The 20,387-nt window shown below is 42.9% G+C and overlaps 1 protein-coding gene across 1 annotated transcript in view; it reads right to left on the bottom strand.

Moving 5' to 3' along the window:
* BRF1 (BRF1 general transcription factor IIIB subunit) overlaps positions 1–20,387 on the bottom strand; it is a 176,985-nt gene that overhangs the window by 57,078 nt on the left and 99,520 nt on the right. The window contains exons 8-11 of the mRNA XM_075753389.1: positions 19,957–20,083; positions 18,367–18,406; positions 18,185–18,277; positions 17,154–17,432 (exon numbers count right to left, since the gene is read on the bottom strand). Of these exons, the coding sequence (XP_075609504.1) occupies positions 17,154–17,432; positions 18,185–18,277; positions 18,367–18,406; positions 19,957–20,083 (539 nt within the window). The remainder of the gene's footprint in view (positions 1–17,153; positions 17,433–18,184; positions 18,278–18,366; positions 18,407–19,956; positions 20,084–20,387) is intronic.

Genomic DNA, 20,387 nt, shown 5'->3' with positions numbered 1-20,387 from the left:
GTCAGCTCCAAAGCTCCGAAATGGTATGAGCTCCCATGCACAAACACAAGTCTTCTCCAACTCATGATTTCTGTGTCTAGCAATGCCAAGACGGATCACAGCGCTCCGGCCGCAGGTGCGACACACTCACGTCTCAACGTTTGCCCACATGTTCACCCTCTCCTGCCTGAGCAGTTATGGACTTAAAAGTTTTAAAAATGGAGACTATAAAGACAGATTTCCCCTACTTATTGCCCTTTTCCATCCGATCACCAATTCCTCGCTGTATTTTCCTCCTTTGCCTTTTATGCTGTTCTTGGCATCTTTTCTCTCCTTCCCCTTCCCCCACCCTTCCTTCTTGTTGGCGCCTTCTGGCCGGTATTTTCTACATTTTTTTAAATCTCTGCAGGGGTATCCAACAGTAACAGTTTATATAAAGGGAGAGGCCAGGGAGAAGAACTGACCAGCATCTTAATCAGTTCCCCTCTCCAAACCCCGCAAGTGCAAAGCGTTGCCGTATCTCTTGCAGAGGGCGAGGGCCGTACGACGCCCTGGAGAGCCGACAGCAAAGGCAACCGGGCTCGGATCAGCCTCCCGCTCGCTTTCCCCGTGCTGCCAGACCACTGCGTAAAACAGCAAGAGCACTTCACGCCCAAGCCAGACGTAAAGGGAACAGCTGGTTTCACGTTTAAGTGCTGAAGCATCATTTCTGCAACTGCAGCTAGACGGTTAAGTAGCCAGGTCTTGCTGTGGGCGCTAAATGCTCCGCTGTCGGTCCCTGCAAGCCCAGGATCCTTGCCTGGCCGGCGCTCAGCCACCCCAGCAGAAGGACATCTGTTTTATTGAGGAGTAAATCTACTCCTGTAATGTGCCACCCTCCCTGCACCAAATAAAACGAGACACGGAGCTCTGCACTACTGAGAACTTCAAAACGAATCCTAGAATTTTGCTTGTATTATTTTTATCTAGATATTTTTTTAAATTATGAATCAATTTCTATTCCACCAGGAAAAATTGTAAATATATACAGCCATATATGCGCATACACAGTTTTTAAGCTACAAAGACACAGGGATAATTTAAGGAGACTTGCAATACAGCATTTTAAGGCTACTTTGACTGATCGGAACTCCAAAGCAAAGCTAACTTATTTTCCCAGGACATCACTGGCTCAGGTGATGGCCCAAAAATTAGAGCGCACTTCCTTTAGCAGAAGTACAAATGGTTGAACTGTCACGAAGGAGTGCAAACCAGAGCCCAGCCTAACTCCGACACATCACTTGCCCCGTCAGAGTGACCACGCTTAGCCTTGCACTCCCACCCCACAGCTCCCCACCTCCGGCACAGACACACAGGCCAGCGCTGGGCATCCATCGGCCACAGACTCACGTCCTCGTGAACCTGGCCTGTGTCAGCTCTCCCGTTAAAGAAGCAGTCTTCCTCTTGCTCCCAGCACCACAATCTGGACCAAATGGCTGCTCCAGGTTAAAATTAACGTAGCAAAAACTCACCCAGCCGAATGAGAAAGAGGAACCAGTTGAACTTTCCACTTGCAATTTTCTTCTAGTTATCCTTACCTTCCCTCAGCAAAGGCGGGCTAACTTCTACCCCCTCCTTTGAGGTTCAGACCTGGTCTACAGTAGATCTGGCGACAAGCTCAGCACCAGCCACCAGAAGCCACCCAGACTACAGAAATGCTTCAGCAGGCAATTATGAGCATTAAGAGGAACACCACAATAGAGTGTATTAAATTATATACCTGAGTCTTTATTTAGAGGGGAAAAAAAAAATCAATTTGTATGCTGGCCATTTACTGCACTGTCCGGGCGGGCTGAATGGTGAGAAGCTGTTAACTGAAAGAAAACTATCAGGTAAGAAATTTCTCATTTTGTTACCCAGCTTCTTCCTTCCTTCCTTGCTAATGAGAAATAGCAAGCAGGGAATTACAGAGATGAGGAGAGAAAAGAGAAGGTAAAAGTTTCTTCTTATTATTATTAGTTATTATTACTATAGCAGAATAACAGGCAAGAGCAGAAGTTCCCCTGCAAAGAGCAAAAGCTTCATAAATGGAGCAGTTAGGTGGGAACCTGGCCCAAAGGAGACAGCCTCTGTGATGGATGGTTCAGAGCAGCTACCGGGCAGTGTTTTATGCCACCAGGACTGTCGGAGACATGGAGCAGAGAGATCACACACAGAAGATCCTGACTCTGGTTCAGCGATCAGGACCACCAGTTGGGGTTTACAAACCTGGAGGTAGGAGACATGGGTTTGAATTCTTAAAAGGTTGCAGCTACAGAAATGCAGCTCTGTGCTAAGAGCATCAGTCCCTCGTGCAAGAGATGGCTGCAGCCAGCACAGACCATGCTTTTAAATGAAAATCACGGAGGTTGCGTCGTTTCATTTTAGATGAAGAGCTATCTTATTGTCTCTGACCACGCCTAACGGCTGAGAAACAGGTAGGTGGTACAGTACTTCTCTATCTTGCTCTGAACCCAAACAGAGCTCACTTATGAGCCCTGCTCCAGGGACCAGGGCATTTTTGTGTCCATTCAGGCAACTATATGAAGCATATAAGGACCTCTGAAAAGTATGGGCATTGCTTGGGTGGCTCCAGGTGAGAGCGGAGCAGGGCAAGCTCAGCTGGTCATCCAGCCAAACTGCAGCCCAGTCCTGCTGCAGACAGCACATGTACTGCAGCAAACTCCTCGAGAGGACATGCATTTGTTCCTCCTCCTCTCCCCTCATGTTTTAGGGACTGCAGCGAACATTTTCCCAGATGCACGGTAGACAGTGGTGAAGGATTTTAACATTTTGCCTGCAGCAGCTCTGAGGCCCCAATGCCTTGGCATTTGGATAGACCGAACTGTAAGCACAGCATAATTAGCATGTGTACTCCATATGCTTGAGATCCATCATTACAGCGCTGGAATGCCCTGCGACACCACAACTTTCCAAAAGAAGAAAGTTGTGGAGAAGTTCCTGGAGAATAATTTGTCTTATTCTCCAGGAACGGTGGAAAAAGGCACTTCAGCGCACAGGAGGTTTCGATGGAGCTGGAGAAATAACCTTTTCCCGACAAAGCCCAGCAGCATGATTCACCTATAAATAATGGAGCCAGTTTCAAAGCTGGCCTTTCAAGTTAATGGCTATCAAAAAGGCCAGCCATATGCTTGTACAACCTGTCATTCTGATTAATCTCAACATCTGACTGTTGTATATAAAGTTTATATAGTAACAGGACTATATTTAATGTCATTTTCACTAGGTTACATATTGCTGATTTTACAGTTTCTCACCAATCTGCCCTTCTCCGGGGTACAGGCACACAAAAGACCCTGTTTAAATGCTGATTAGACACACAGCAAAGTGATGAGTTTGGAAAGACTTTAGTACGTCTCAAAAACCAGGTAGACTGGTAACACGTTGCAAAGAGAGCACTGGAAAAGATAAGGTCGCGCATGCTATTACACGTAATGAATTCTTTATTTAAATATATTAGGCATCTACTTAACATGGTACTGCAGAGGCAAGAAGAAAGTCACAAATCATGGCTCAGTCTCACACAGACTAAAAGGATTCATGGCTCATTCTGCCATGCACTCATTTTATTTTACAGCATATGGCATAGTATCAAAGTTGTTCTTCTTTAATTAACTGAATAACGATGCTGTCCCATGAGGCTTAATCTAAGTTCACCATAACATACTGTATTATGGCACCAGTTCTCAGAAACACGACTACGCGTCGGCAGCCCATTCAGAGGGAGGGATGTGCATTTCACGTACTGATTTATTTCAACACGTTCAGCATTAAATGCAATATTTTTTTGAAATCAGTAAAGTTTATTTTGAATTAGCTAAAACAAAGTTATCATCTCCTGAAAATAAGCTTTGGGTAACTTTTTACTGTTTCATTACAAAATGAAACCCAACCCACCAGATCATCATTTCAAATTCAGACCTACTACCCTTTCCTATGGAATAGATATTTATTTATATTTTACTTCTTTATTTCTTTTGCTTCTTTAGATAATACTAGGATGGATTGTTCTTTATGTTAGTTTTAACTAGGTAAACTCTTTCCACAGCAGACTTAAGCATCATTAACTGTGCAGTGAAATAAGCCCAGGATAACGGGCTGACAGAAGGGATGGATGAGGAAAGAGCTAGCAAGGTGCACAGACAAAAGCCCTGTCTCCCAAAAGAGTAAGATTTTGAATCTTACCAGCAAAATAAAGCAGAGAATACTGAAGTCCAGACAAAACACTCCCATGCAATTCCCTTCACGTCATCAAAATCAACACAAAAATCTTTAAATGCTAAAATAAAGCCAAGCAAAGGAACATTACTGTCAGCGACTGCCAACTGAAATGAACGATCTGGGCTGAAAGCGTTTGCTGACGTAGCTACAAGTTGCCACAAAGACTTCAGGGCTGTGGCAGCAAACACATCTGCAGAATAGCTCCTCACCTCCTGCTGAGACCAACCAGGGATGTGGACCTCAACTCTGCCATCGCCCCAGGGAACAAGGGGATGAAGCTGGAACTATGCCACTGGAGAGACTTTTGGGAGCAGGACCAACGGCACCCCTCACTCTAAACTGGGCGGAACAGACACAAAATAAGGCCAAATCACTATTTCTGGCAGGGACAGCAGAGAACCTGTGACTTTTGGCCCTTGCTCAGAAGAGGTTTGCAAGTCGATGGAAGCGCCTTATAGCTAGGACATCGCTGACAGGCAGCCAGCACGGCTGTGCCAAGGCATCCAGACCCACCGGTATCACCCCGGGGAAAGCCAGCGACGGAGGCTGCGGAGGCAGGGATCCCGACCTCTGCATCCACAGAAAGTTTAATTCTCGAGGTGTTTCGCAGCTGCTACCGAGAGACGATTTCATCACTGTGGTGACATTGCAGTCAATCAGCTGACTGACTACGTATCTACCAGCTAGAAAAACTTACAGACTACATTATTCCACATTTTGCCCAAAAGTAGAGGGCAAATTTGAACAATATAAAGTCATCTAAATCACAGCCTTAATTATACTGGCATTTAAAAAAAAGAAAGGAAACAAGAACAACAATTTGAGGTTTTCATGTTATTTTTAGACGGTACATTTTTCTCCATATTGTAGTAAAATTAAAAGTAGAAATCTTTGGACGCAGCAAGGAGAATGAAGAAGCTTGCCAAATTTAGGAGAATCAACAATTAATATAGTAGCAATTAATTCAGAAGAGTAACTACATGACACTGTAGGGTTCCCTGTCTGTTCTGTCCCAGGGATTGTTTAAAAAAGTTGTTAAGCAAAGACATAAAATAAAAAATGTTCTTTGTTTATTTTTCTCTAAATTACCAGCATTGCAGACTCATGCTGGTATTTGAAAGTCAGTCTAGGCCGTCCCTAGTTATACATCCTTATTATCATAAACATTCCACAATTAGAAATTACTTTTTGTGATGCTTACACCAAACAGAAAATAGCTGTATTGCATCTGCAGAATCAAAAGTAGTAAAATGTAATAAACATTCATCTCTGTCAGCGGCTCTGAAAACCAATCTGTTCGGCACGTAGGTGCCATTTTTACGCAGTCGCTTTATTACTACATAATTATTGATGGATCAGCCAAGTGCTCTCTCAAGGAAAGACTGTTCTTAAAAACGAGCTTGTTAAAAGTTTAAGCGTAAACCTTAGGATAAAAAACAGCAGTTAGATTTCATTTGATATAAACTTTTAAAGAGGAAAAAAAAAATTGGAGGGACAATTTCAAAAAAATGCTACGTTTGAGGCAGGCATGAAATTGAAGCAGACAAGAAACTTTAATGTGATAGAAAGAAAGAATTGGGGACATCTGTACCGAGAATAAGTTGTAAATAGCAGGAGGAATTATCAATCTAGTGATGTGCCAGCTCTCTGCATTTCAATTGCTTCGCAGGCCATACCATAAAAATTGTTTGCAATGAAAGCAGTATGAAGAATTCCTACATTTTATTGCTCCCAGTGATATTCTACCCAGTTTGTGTGTGTACACCGATTGTAGCCTTTCAAGTTTCGTATTAGTACCTGTTTAAATTACTCGCCCACAAACATCATTCCATGTTCAAAATGCCTCACTATTAAATTTTCTGTTTCAGTTCAAAGTACTTCAAGGAGTTCTTATCGGGCTTTCAAAGGCAAGAAAGTTTCATGCGAGCCTTCTGAAAGTTGAGATAAAGCAATAAACTTTCAAATTTAAAAGAAGGCTTTTTCAGGAGAGAATTCAGCATACCTTTTTGAATTCCCTCCCCACCTTGTTAAACTAAACCTCTTCATTGCTCGCAGATTTCTAAGTGTTGCATTTCTGGAGCTGAACTTCAAGCATCAACCTTACTCTCTCCACAAAGACCCTGCAGGTAAAATGATCTTGGGCAACAGCGTATCTGAAATTGCCCGTTCGATCGTACAATCAGTGCAAGCAGGAATGCCACTATCAGCCTCCAAACACACATTCTTTGCTGCAGCAAAGATGTGGTCCAAAGCGTTCCTCCAGCCCCAGCTGACCTGGGGGAGCTGGTTTCTGCCCCCAGCATCCCAAACCCGTGCCCCTTCCCTCCGCCTGCTGCTGCACCGGCCAAGGCATCGCTCCCTAACACGCATCTGTCAAAGAGACCCTGTTATTAAAAATGGCTGCACGAGCCTGTGACATTTTTGACAGACCCGGGTGATGGAGACAACTACACGTGCACTAATGCCAGCAGACACGAGGGGGATGAGCCTGTAAGGCAGGACACGTCTTAGGAGATCTAATTGCGGCCTTCCAGTACCTGAAGGGGCCTACAGGAAAGATGGAGAGGGACAGTTTATCAGGGAGTGTAGTGACAGGACAAGGGGTAATGGGTTTAAGCTAAAAGAAGGCAGATTTAGATCACATATTAGGAAGAAATTCTTTCCTGTGAGGGTGGTGAGGCACTGGAACAGGTTGCCCTGAGCAGTTGTGGATGCCCCATCCCTGGAAGTGTTCAAGGCCAGGTTGAATGGGGCTTTGGGCAACCTGGTCTAGTGGAGGGTGTCCCTGCCCATGGCAGGGGGTTGGAACCAGATGATCTTTGAGGTCCCTTCCAACCCAAACCATTCTATGATTCTACGGTTCTATGATTCTTAACCTCAACCAACAGCACCCACAACATCACATCCCGCCACACCTGCTCTGTGTTAAAACTGGAGGCCGAATTCGAACAGCGCAGTATAAACCAGGGATTTTATCTTTGCTCTTGGGGAAGAACCTAGTGCAGGAGCTGCGTGTTAGTTCTGCAGCAGCTACAGTGCCGTGAGACACGGTGGCAGCATGGAAAGCAGTGTTCCCACTAAGTGCAACAAACTCTGGCTTGAAGTGCAAAGAGAGACTTTATAGAAAAGCAACTTCTCACTGAAGTATGTTTTATTTAATGAAAAGCACTGTCAGAATACAGTACCACCAGTGGTGACACAATTGCATGTTGATATGGATGCTGCTGCGTTTCAATACATGACTTCTATGGTCACGTGGATTTGCATTTTTTACCATTAGCAGGAAATTAATAAGGACCATTAAGCATAACTTCCAAAATCGATCATTTGCCTTGTTCCTATATAAGTGTTAATGATTTGGTTACAGAGCAATGTTTTACTTCCTTCCCATCTGTGAGCACATAGTGGCTTCCCCACCATAACTAAATCAAACACATTATTTAAGTAGCGAATTTGCTGAAAAACGGTATCCTTTCACCCATGGTACAGCTGTTTACTTCTGGCTTCTGCGTTTATACCTATCTCATGAGCCTTGTTTGTTGCTCTGAATTTCTTTCCAGGTACTACTTAACAGCGTTATTTATTCCCTCTCATTCCACATTCATTCCCTTATTCCTACTACACAGTTGTAAATGTCCATGTCTTTTGTCTCAGAAAACAACTTCCCCAACCTTAGCTGTACACATACGTTTCAACATGAAAGCTGAGCTGTACCTTACACTGCTGACTTTAAAAATTCTCTGTTTCCTTTCAGAAAAACTTGGCTGCAAAAAATCCCCACAGTCAACTCTTTGCAATTCCCTAATTTTCAATTCCCCATCCCCACACAGCCTGCTGGCACATCCTCCTCCGACCGCTTTGGACACTGACCCAACACAGTCCACACAACCCTAGATAAAAGACCACAATTTTTGTTATTAATAACCAACCCAAAGCTGGTCTTACCTGCCAGTTTCTATGGCTTTGCACCACTGTAATTATTAAAGAACACCGAAAACTCTAACCGCAATTTTTCAGCCCTACTGAATGCATTCTGGTGAGTGCATATGAAAAAAAAAAATTAAATTGAAAAGCTGAAGAATACAGTAGCCTCATGTTGACAGGTCACTCTGATTCCAGGTCAAAAGAGACTCTATATGTGGCTGCTTTGATTATAATTGCTTACAGGATAAAAAATAAATAGCAATTATCTCATTGTCACACAAGAAAAAAGACCTAATAAATGAACCAATCCTAAAGTAACATTGAAAAACGAATTATTTGAAAAGCAATCAGGAGCAGTAAAATTCAGTTTCCAAAATTGTTTTTAATTGCCAACAGTGTCAACATTAATATTATTCCTCTATTGGATAATACATCCTTTTTAGTTATGAAAGCATTTAGCAAACCAAAAATGTCAAACTGCAATTATACCAGGCTAAACTCATGACTGTTTTCATCAACAGTCCGTACTGCCGTATTTGAAATCCCTAATTACAAGGGTCATCCACGCAAGTCACAGTCCAACCCGTGCACACACGTTTATCTTGACTACTAAGACAGTCCTACGGATTTCAGACCAACAAATCAACCAAATGAAGTGTGTAGTGGTGTGATGAAGTTAATCCTTAAGAGGATATAGGACTGAATTTTACAAACTAAATTCAAAGCTACCAAACAAAAGCAAAACAACAAACTGCTACACCAAAATATTGAAACCTTGCAGAAACAGTACTTCATTTAAAGGGTTTGCTTCGGTGGATTTTCAGTGTGCAGATATTGCCTTTACCAGCTGAACCTGTACCACAAGAAAATAAAGTACTAAATGGAGGATTATTTCAGCTTTTTCAGAAGAGGCAAGACAAACGCGAAGTGGTCAGGATCCACCACACCACTGCGCATGGATTTATTACCCATTACATTAAACCCAAACTAGCTAAGCCTTGCAAATCTCTCTGCACTGCATTTCCTTCTTCCAAGGGCACGTTTTGTGGCTCCTTGACCTGGGTTAATAAGTCTTTACTCTCAATAACAACTGAGACCATGAAGCCTGCCTGAACTGAACCCAAACCTCCACTCCTGACATTTCAGATACCGTGATGAATTGCTCAAATAACATCCTCCTGAGCGGGTAGCTTTCCATGCGAATTTAACGTCCTCTCTGTAGCCTCCACGCGTTTCACTTTCCGCAACTCTCTAATGAACAATTTCAGTTTTCAGTGACTTTTTTGGTGAAAGACTTTTCTTCCTTTTTTGGCAGAAGGGCAGGACAGGAATGTCCGTTTCTTCTGCAAACTGGCCACCTAACCAAATAACTGTGAGTATTAACGGGCTCAAATTCTGGCAGGTCCAGAAAAGGAAATATATAATTCTCATACTAGCAGAGAGTTATTCAGGTTTTTTAGCCAGGTTTCCTGCGTGCCTGTAGGACTCTGTGTCGTCACCCCCCCAACACCACCTCCCCCCGTCTTGTTTTAATCCACAGCCTATTTCAACCACGATTTAGGAGGGGGGCAGTGATCCCTGAGATGATTACGTTTCCACAGGTTCCCCGAGAATCGGCCCCTGGAAAGACAGAAGCAATTATAAATGCCCCGGAAAGTATCTCCCATGCTAAGAACCCTCATCTTTTCAGATGCTAGGGAGTGCAGACAGGAGAAAACCTTGAAAAGAAGCCCCAACAGAAAGAAAATCTTAGATTGGCACCTACAAATACTGAGGCATCTAAGTCAACTATGAAACACAACCCTCCCTTAGTATTTGAGGAACAACTGTTTTCATAATTCTGCTACTTAGGCATGGGAAAAGGACCATTTCTAAAGCCCCAGCTGAGCTTCTCCTCTTTTCCCTGCTTGCCCAGCTCTGTGCTCCTGGACATTTCCACCTCCTTAAGCCCAAGCCTAGGTTAAGCAGATGATGGCAGACCTGGACGTGCCCTCAACGCAAGGCAAAACAATGCACAAAAACCTGCTCAGGCTGATTGTTTCTCCTCGCTCCGTTAAAAAGTAATATTGATGCAGCAGCACACACATGTCAAACATCAACATGCAGAATGATGCACCAGGGCCCCCATTCGGCACATTCACCCTCTTCTCCCAGCCACGTGTCTCCAAACCAGAGAAACAGCCCTGCTGCTACCTCCTTCTCCAAAGAGCCTGCGGCCAGCAGCTGGCTGAAGCAGCAAGAGAGGAGAAAGCAGCTTTTTGCCTTTTTTTCCTCAAGCAAGGGAGGATGAGGCCTTAAGCAGCATGTTAGCTTTCTCACCAAAGAGCAATGTAAGGCTTTTATGCTACTCAAATTGAAAATAAAACCTTCCATCATTCTTTTATTGGAAGAATTAAAGACAGAAAAGACACGTTGCCCACTGCCCACTCAGTAGTCGGGATGAGGCAGAAGTCAGGAAAAAAAAAAAATTCCAAGCATGGAAAAGCTTTTAAAGGTTTTAAAACATTTCCCATTCCACACCAGAATTTTATGAGGAAGAGAGGAGAGGAGAGGAGAGGAGAGGAGAGGAGAGGAGAGGAGAGGAGAGGAGAGGAGAGGAGAGGAGAGGAGAGGAGAGGAGAGGAGAGGAGAGGAGAGGAGAGAGGAGAGAGGAGAGAGGAGAGAGGAGAGAGGAGAGAGGAGAGAGGAGAGAGGAGAGAGGAGAGAGGAGAGAGGAGAGAGGAGAGAGGAGAGAGGAGAGAGGAGAGAGAAAGGAGAAGGGAGGAGAAGAGCATAAAGAGACTCCCTCCACCACGAAACAGTTCGGGTACCACGACAGCCAGGCTGGTCAGCCAGGGGCTAAGGGCACTCATTCACATGGGACGTGGCCAAGTAACATTTAAGAGATGGGTCTGCTCCGTTCAGCTCAGGAGCCCAAAGCCCACTCTCTGGTACCTTCTCCCACTCACAGCACCCATTACTCTGGGACAGTTCTTCTTGACCAAGACTTCTGACAAAAATGACACACATTTTCCTATAACGAGTGTCTGTATTGATAAACCAATCCTTTGGAAAATTCCTAAAACATCCACAAATGTTCTAAAAATGTATTCACATGATTCAGCTTATGCTTTCACTCAGATTTATCTCCCTGATGACTCTAACAAACTGCAGGTTTCTCTCCAAAACTCCTCTCTAGATTTGTTTGGAAATCTTTCAGCCAAACTATATGATTAGTTTTCATCCCTTAACCTTCCTAGTTACTCACGGCATGAATATGGAACAAATTTATAGCATTCCTATCCTTTAATGCAAAGATCCTGCATGAAAAAATGCATACACAGATTTTGGAATAACACATGCACAGGCGATACTTGTGTGTGAGTGACATACATAGTCAAGTAAGAAAATCATGTCATCTGTAATTCATACCCAAGACTTCAGGTATCAAAAAACTGCTTTCAAAGCAGCTGGTGGTCTCCTATTACCATGCTTGCTGCAGCAAGCTCTTCACATCTCATTAACAGCCTAATGAAGGCTCAATCAGGGATACAGTCTATATCAGGACTGCCAAGCATAGGCATATAGAGGCTAGATTAGAAAGATTAGCTTGTATCAGGGTTTTTATGGCTTAGATCTCAAAACTGGGAAAGAGCTAGTCCTGCCACAGAAAATATCTTCCAGTGAGCAAATGGCACACGGAGATGACGATCAAACCCTCAGAGTGCTCGGAAGGCATCACGCAAGGAAGGTGGCACCAAGCAGGTCATGCACATGGCTCATTGCCACAGCTGGGGCTTAAAACCACAAAAGCAACCGTACCGCTGAAGCCAGAGCCAGAAGAAGAGCGATCAGGATGGGGACACACACGCTTGCACTGATGACCAAGTGTACTTTGCATATGCAACACAATTAGCGCTACACTCAGCAGCTTTATTTCTCATGTATGCGGTAATTATGATTTAATAGGGCTTCATAATGTTCTCTCTAATTACTGATTATATCTTTTTGTATACTTTTATATGCATGTATACATTTATATATTTTCAAACAGTTGTCACTGATGTACTCAGACAAAATCTGAGGAAGAAAGGAGGATGCTAGAAGAAGAAACCAACCCACAGAGGGGGTCAATGCCCACCTGTTGATGGAGCAGCGATTGTGAGAGCAGTGAGCCTGCCCCCCGCCACGCAGCAATCCGGGATGGGGCTCCCAGATGGGGCGAACAACCCTCCTTGGCACACGTGGCCACCAACAGCCATTCTCCAGCCGTTTTCAGCCTGCGGGCCCCTACGCATCCTTCCAGGGAGGCTCAGACCCTACTAGAAATGTCACGTTTCTACAAATTCCCCTGCCTGCATGTATTTTTCCTTGCTGGGTGAGGGAACTGAGTCTGCTCACGGAGGGATTGGTCAAACCCCAAGGCCAGGACAAAGTATGAAGTGGGAGCTGGTAGGGTGAGGGGGGTGAAATCTGGAGGAAAAGAGTAAGATCCTGGAGGATGAGCCCATCCCTATCTTGTATAACTTCATCTTCAGCCACTTTCCACATCCTCCTTGGGTAAGAAGTTGAAAAGCACTGGTACACAGGGACGGTAACTATTCGATCAGTGACCACTGCCTGCATGGGGTCTTTAACACCCACAGAAATCAATGGCAACATCTTTTGACCTCAGCCTCTGTCAGACTATGCCTGCAGCAGTAATGGAGGCATAAATACAAGGAGCAATAAATGGGCAAACTATTAATTATGAACAAGCACAAAATCTTTCTCATGTATTCTTTGTGAAATTAGCAGTGAATGCAGTTAGCTGGGTGCCTAACCAAGCACAAGACGGTACATGCACGGTGATTCCTCACTGCAAAAGCCGTTTACTTTCATGAGGACGTGCAGGAGCGTGTTACCACCCACTTTACATACATTATTGGAAACTTCTGCCCTAAATGACTGCATGTGAATTTCGGTTCAAAAGAAAAACTAAAACACGCCTCAAACACTACCTAGATTACGAAGGAGAAGGTATATAAAATCAGTCAGTAACTTATAGCTCGTATTTTACCCTTATCTCTATTATTATCAGACCTTCCTCACTTTTAGCTCTGGCCAAAATTAAGTTTATGACTTTCGATTTATGTGGCAAGAAGAGATGAACTGGTGGTGTACAGCCTAGCAGCATGGCATGGGAAGGACAGGGTGACAGCCAGCAAACAGAAACACCAGGAAAGGCAATAAGTTATCTGAAGTGGTACAAAAGGGACAGAAAAATAAATTGCAACGGGAAATTTTGCACCAAAGAATGTATTTCTTGAGATTGGAGTCCATGGTATTTGACTGTGGAAGACTCCTAAAGGAAATGGTGCTCTGTTTTGAGGAACTGAAGAATCAAAAAAACCATGTAGAGCATGGAGAGGACGCCGGGATGCTGCACAGCCAGGAAAACATCCAGACTGCTCTACCCGATCTCCAGCTCTGAAACTGAGAACTCACCATAGAGTACTTTAATCATGAAGAATAAGAAAGAAGCCGTTTGCAAAGTCTCGAACAGCTTTCAGCCTAAATGTCTCTGCAAATTAATACACTTTGTAGGGAAAAAACAGTCAAACGTGCTGTTTATTCTAAGCACTTTACTCATTAACCCGGTACCTTACATGCTCTCTTTGTAATGCAAATTTGCTAAAATACTATGCTTTCCATAAAACTTACATATAGACAAGCTCACACTGCTCAAATACCAATTTTAATGGTATTTAATGGAGCAAAAATACACTAAATTTTTCTTAATACTTGAGCTCTGCACCTAAGTCTTATCTGCATAAGCAGTTTGTGAGAAACCTTCTGCTGCTGCAGCCACCGTAGCACAAAGGTGGAAGATTTCCCAAAGCAGCTGATGTAGGCAATTATAACTGAATTACCACCTGCACAAGCCAAATGAAAAGACTTTGTAGAAGGTACCTACAGCAGAGATTTTTCTGAGGAAGAGAGATCATTACAGAGAGGAGGGGAGAGGAGATACCTTGCATTTAAGGAGGACGAACATTGCACATACTGTACCTGCTTGCCAAGCTCCTATTTAATAGCCACCTGCCCAACCACGCAGTGTATCACCACGAGGGTTTGCTGGGAATCCTCAGCACGTAGCACCAAGCACCTGGTTTGCAACCGCTGCACTGATTGCACATAATACACCCATCCAACAACACGTGGAGACCAGAGGAGATCGAAAATCATCTCGACTAAGGTCTCCAGCCCAATCTGACCCAGATGGTCCATGCAGCGGAAGATGACTCAGGGTTGGAGAGGGCTGAGGGAAGGGAAAGGTTCCTGGTTTATGACTTACACAGCTGTGGAGAAGGACCAAAACATCACCTTAAGGGTGCAATGTTATGATGACTCTCTCCCTTCTCCAATGGATTTAGGTGTTGGAACATGAAATACCATAGCAAACCTATGGACAGCCGAGATTTACAATATAAATTGCACTAAACTGAAAACAAGTACACAGGATAAATTCAGGAAATTTTATGATCTTTCTCTCTTCCCTCCACAGGTACTAACTACTTTTGTTTCAAGGTGATCTATAATTGTACTGTCTGAAATTAAACTCTAAGCAACTACTCTCATCTTATATTTACTTTTGAAAACTGCCGCTTCTTTTTCAGACTTGAAGAAGGGCTCAGAAACCTGGAAATTGTCTAATTTTTAACAACTATACCACTTGGCCTGATAGAAGAAGATACTACCTCCAGGTACAAACCTTTCCCAGATTTCCCAGAGCTATGACGCAGAAGTCAAGACTTTATTGCCTGAGGTGCCAGAAACATCTACGCTAGTTTTCATTGGGGTTCAGAGCTAAGATGCACAAGTGACCAATGGGAGGCATCTTAACAAGAGGTTTTCTTCACTCTGCATAATAACATGAAACTGCAAGCCGGGTGTACTTCCCAGCCTGTCTGCTCGACCTGGTTCCCAATCATCCAAAACACATCGAGGCTCTGTTACGGCTCCTATACTCAGATGACTTCTCGAAGGAAACCAGGTCCTCAGGGGATGACGCACACACACACCGAGATGCATCCACACCACACAGGCACCACGTGGCAAGGGCTCAGAGATTGGAAACTGCACCCCAGCATGACTACCCCACAGTACAGTCATAACCAAAGTGAATCTGACTTAACATGAAACCTTTAAATGATGAAAAAAAATTAGCAGAATCACTGGGGGAAGAAAAAAAAAAAGAAGTTTGAGGCACTATCTACAATCAAAATAAACCCAAAGACAGTGATTCAGCATATGAGCTTCATAACTTATTAAGAAAATAAGTACTTGTTCAAACACCCGCAATGATTTCTCAGATGCATTAAAAGAGAATGAACCTACTGAAACCTACTTGGTTTTGAAATTCAGTTCACTTGGCACATCCTCCACCTTTGAAAAAAAACAAACAGCAAATGCAGACATGCCATAGCATGAGCAGCCATGCGCTCTCCTGCCCACCTGCCTGAAGCCCGACTCATACCTGGCCAGACCAGCTCAGTTTCATCTCTAAGCTCAGTCCTCAGCCTGTCCATTAAAATGGTCAATAGCGATGCCAGCTGAGAAACGTCCATCACTGGGAACTCATTTTTACAGGTCATTGGCTAGCCAGACAACAACAGCTTCTAGCCATTACTGACCGCCCTCTAACATGAATCGCTGATTTCCAGGAGAAAGAGAAGCCACGAGCCATCCATTTTTTTAATCATAATTAAAACCAAAACCACTCCACTGTTTCTATATGATTTCATTTGTACAAAATATAAACGTGCAATCGTCCTGCTATGTTTCTGGAATATGAACACTAACATAGTAAGAATCTGAATGCATTCAGTTCATCTATTCAGGCAGGGAGGATCTCATTATAAATAGGTGCTGTTGAACAGAAATTAGCATCAGAACAGTTTGGATAACAAAATGTTCTTCTGCATCAACCCCCAAGTAAGCTGACAAAACAGATTCGGACAGGTGTGTCTTATGATGGAAAAATTAACTGTGATAAAGAAAAGAATAAAATGCCCTTTAGATATGTTCCGTTCTCGGAGTCATTAAGATGCAAAAGGAATTACAAAACCCGCCATCTCCATAAAGCTCAAGCACACATAAGAAAAAGCAAACAAACCTGCCTGGATGACTGGCTGTTTGCAGTATTGTCTGACTTAACGACTCTGGAAAAATTGGCTTCCTGAGTTGATCAGTCCTGCTCCCACTGTACTATACAGGGCTATATGTTACAAATAGATCTGGAGTTTTAAGAAAAATGGAACAAAACCACCAAAACACCCCCTATTGTCTGACTTAACGACTCTGGAAAAATTGGCTTCCTGAGTTGATCAGTCCTGCTCCCACTGTACTATACAGGGCTATATGTTACAAATAGATCTGGAGTTTTAAGAAAAATGGAACAAAACCACCAAAACACCCCCCAAAGCTGGTATCAAAGAAAAAAAGCATACAACCAGTTATTTCCTCTTACAAACATATTAAATATTTGCCATTTGCAAAGATTCACAATCAGAGAGACAGACTGTATCGTGTTTGACTCCAGTAAAATGTCTCCTGAGAAAGTCTGCCTTGATCTAAAATTCTCATACTTGGGTTTTAATTCCCAGTCATATTTACAGGAATTTGCTTCCTCCGATTTCCTAATTGAGACTGCATGGCTTGAAATATGCCCATCAGCTATCATATAACTGCAAATCTACTCGACTAGGAGATACACATTCTCAGGCTTCAGAAAATAACAGCACTCCAGATTTTCCTGCAGGTTCCGCAGGAGCAGATGCCAACGACCAACATCAACAACCACGACCACTGGTCCCATCCAGCCTCACAGCTCCCGTACCTCCATCTTACAGTGATTCACAGAATAGCTACCACAGTAACCATCAAGGTACACGGAAATTGCACAATAAACCCACAACTGGCTGCATGTGTCCAGGTTCCACTCTGAGCTGAACGGATCTCCTACTCACCAGGCTCTCGGTCCTTAGCGGATATGCATTCTTTTATGGACTCTGTTATGCCAAGACTAGCTGCAGTGGGCAGCGGGCCGAGCAAGGACTCTAGTGCGGGTGGTCTTACAAGAGCTTCATTTCCATTTTTGCATTTCCCATCTTCATCTGTTTTTGCTCTATCCTTCTCATGAAGTTCATTATAAAAGTCCTTGTTTAAGTGATTAGCAGCTGCTTCCAGTTCCTCATCTTCTGCCTCCTCCTCTCCCAGTATGCTAGAGGTACTATCATCTATAGGATCTGTAAGAGAAAAAAACCCCAACAGATCATTGCATACCATCTGTTACAGAAACTAAATAAATAGACAGGCGCTCACTTGAAGAATAAAAATCTTTACAGAAAATCTGTAGAAGTAATACACAATATTTTAGTACAATGTATGAATACATGGAATTTCCAGATGCTCTTCAAATTCATTACCTTAGCTATTAAAATGTATTTTTGTGAATACAGTCATCATTTAAAATAGAAATATTGTGTTGCCAAATTAAGGCAGATAAAAGGGCTTTGAGAGAAAGCGGCTACTTACTGGCATAATTACAAATAAAAAATAGCCAATTTAACCTGCACAAAGCCCTTCTGTATCGATTAGTCAACTGGGGGATTCGGTGAGAGAAGGGTCTGGTCCACTGCACTTTCTGTGATGAAAAGGAACATGCTCAGGTGCCACTGCCAAGCTTATACTGCACCAGGAAAGAAAAACAACTGAAGTCATTAATGAACTGTCACTGTAATGAACAATGTAGGTGTTTGGAAGACTGATACTTGAACCAACTAAAGGACAGAGAGAATCCCAACTCAATAGAGATCTTGTACTATGGAAGCATACATATAGAATCATAGAATCATTTAGGTTGGAAAAGACCTTTAAGATCATCGAGTCCAACCGTTAATCTGATCCCATTTATCACAATAAAGTTCATACACTTAAGACCGCCTGCAGGATCTCAACCCATTATCATTTAAGTAGCTGTAAGACTTTACAGACTTACCATCTTTAGTGAAATTTGCAAATACGCCTTTTGCTTTTGGTCTACTGTTTTCTAATTCAATCTCTATTTCATCTTGATAGCTCGATATTTCACCTGTGGTGATGAAATAAAAATAAAACTCAGCAATCATTGATGTAATTTTGAACAAATGAGTGATATGTTACACTAAACACAACTTATACCTTCAAAATCTTCCAGCTTTTTTGATAACGCCTTCTCAAGCTGAAATGAAAATAAACAAAATAAATGTGAAATTACTAAAAGAACTCAACTTCGTACTCTTTGTGAACTGTAGAGACATAGAATCATAGGGTATTTTAAAAGCAATAAGCAGGTTTCAAATCCCAACTCAAATTACTTTGTAGTGTCAGGCAGGTAAGACAGACAGGTTTCAAAATACCGACCGATTTCAAATGTTCTCTCACCCATCTCTATACTTCAAAAGGAACCTTCACTCTGGCAAGCCGTAAATAAAAGGCCCCATTCCGCAGCCAGCCCCTATGACTGCGCCTGTAGATGCGAACAAGCGCAAGGACAGCGCTGCAATCGCAGTGCCTGGGCCAGACATAGCACACAGGTGATGGCGGATTCAAGTACTGACCTAGAGCAGCCTGCAGGCTCTTGAGAACATTATAAACACGCCTACAGACCTTTAAATGATAGCATATTTAGAGCAGTAAAAACAAAAACCCAGAAAAACTAATAATGAAAGAATTGGCTATGACGGTAGTAAAATCTCCTCTGGTGCCAGCTTTAGTTCATGCTTTGCAAAGAAATTAAGCCACCTGAGAACTAAGCTCTGTGGAAGCAGGTGTTGTACCACGCAAAAAACCCAGCAGTCTCATTAAAGCACCTGGGTTATTGTTTTCATATACGTTTAAAAACAAGTTCTATGTAATGGCACTTCTCCTGACCATGAGTATCACCTCAAAAACACCGCGTGGTTCCTGATCCCGTTACAAAGCTTACACCTTTGCAACCCTGATCCTTGCTAACCAGGGTGGAAGGGTGCTTGCAGCATATAAAAGAGAAGCGCAGACATTAGGACAGCTGCTCAAGACCTCCATGCCACAAGCTCAGCTTAACTTGTCACATGAGAGCCTCCAGTTTTTTAAGGACAAAAAGACTTGATGCTTCGATAGAAGGTCTAAGCACAAGAAGGGAAACACACATGCATCGGGAAAGTAAGCCTGAAGGAGAGAACAGTGCTTAGGATCACTGCACCAGCTTGCAAATGGGGGAACGCGTGGGCAGAGTGTGCTGAGCCCTCACCTACAATGCAGCAATCGTGGGCTGAGCACCAAACATTGGTAGCCTGCAAAACACGAAGCTCAGCTGGTGCTTTTACTCGGCCACCCAGACGTCCCGATGTGCACTATAGCAGTGACTCTGCACCTCCCGCAGCGGCTGGCTAAGGCGGTAGGCACACTTCAATCCCTCATCAGGGGATGTCTAAAGCTGTATTTGAAGCTACATATCTGAAAGAGCACGTCTCTCTGGAGGAGTTAGCAAAAATGATATAGGAGAAAAACTTTTTTTTTTTTTTTTTTACCTGGGAAGCTATCCCTTTGCCAGCGAAACAAAAACATATCCTTTAATTAATGGGTATCATATGCACTAATGCTCACCTTCACTTAAGAACCTCAAAATAAATGTAACTAACCCTTATCAAAGGCTGGTCAGTTAGGATTTAGTATTAACTGATTCAAAAAGGAACATACAGAGGGAGGAGAGAGGAGAGAAATATAAAGAGCATCTGGTTCAGAATTCACCTGCTGTATCTTCAATTTTTTTTGACCAGCTGTAAACGAAGGAGGATCACATTCTTCTTCCAAGTCAATCTTCATAAACTCATCTATAGTTAGCTGACTTGTTGGTGTATCTTCAAACTCTGTCAGCCTACCAAAGCATACAGTACATTACCATAACATCTTTAAGAACTTCTTTAAAAGTAACAAAATTCAGCAAACTGCTAAGTTACAGAATAAACATGTCATCCTCAGAAACTCTGGCTCAAATACAGAATACATTAAAACTGAAGTGGCACTAATTGTTTCATCTGTTGCAAAGAAAGTATCTTTTCATATCACAAATTAGCTTTTGATTTATTAGAGTATGTAACACACGCTTTTTTTGATGAACAAAGACTGAACAGAAATACGGCAGCCACTAAGGTCAACTAAGTATAGACTGACCAAACGAA

This window comes from Balearica regulorum, chromosome 5 (genome assembly GCF_011004875.1).
Source record: "Balearica regulorum gibbericeps isolate bBalReg1 chromosome 5, bBalReg1.pri, whole genome shotgun sequence".
NCBI classification, from domain to species: Eukaryota; Metazoa; Chordata; class Aves; order Gruiformes; family Gruidae; genus Balearica; species Balearica regulorum.
The sequence above is the reverse complement of the archived record's forward strand: the minus strand, read 5'-3'. Positions and strand labels throughout refer to the sequence as shown.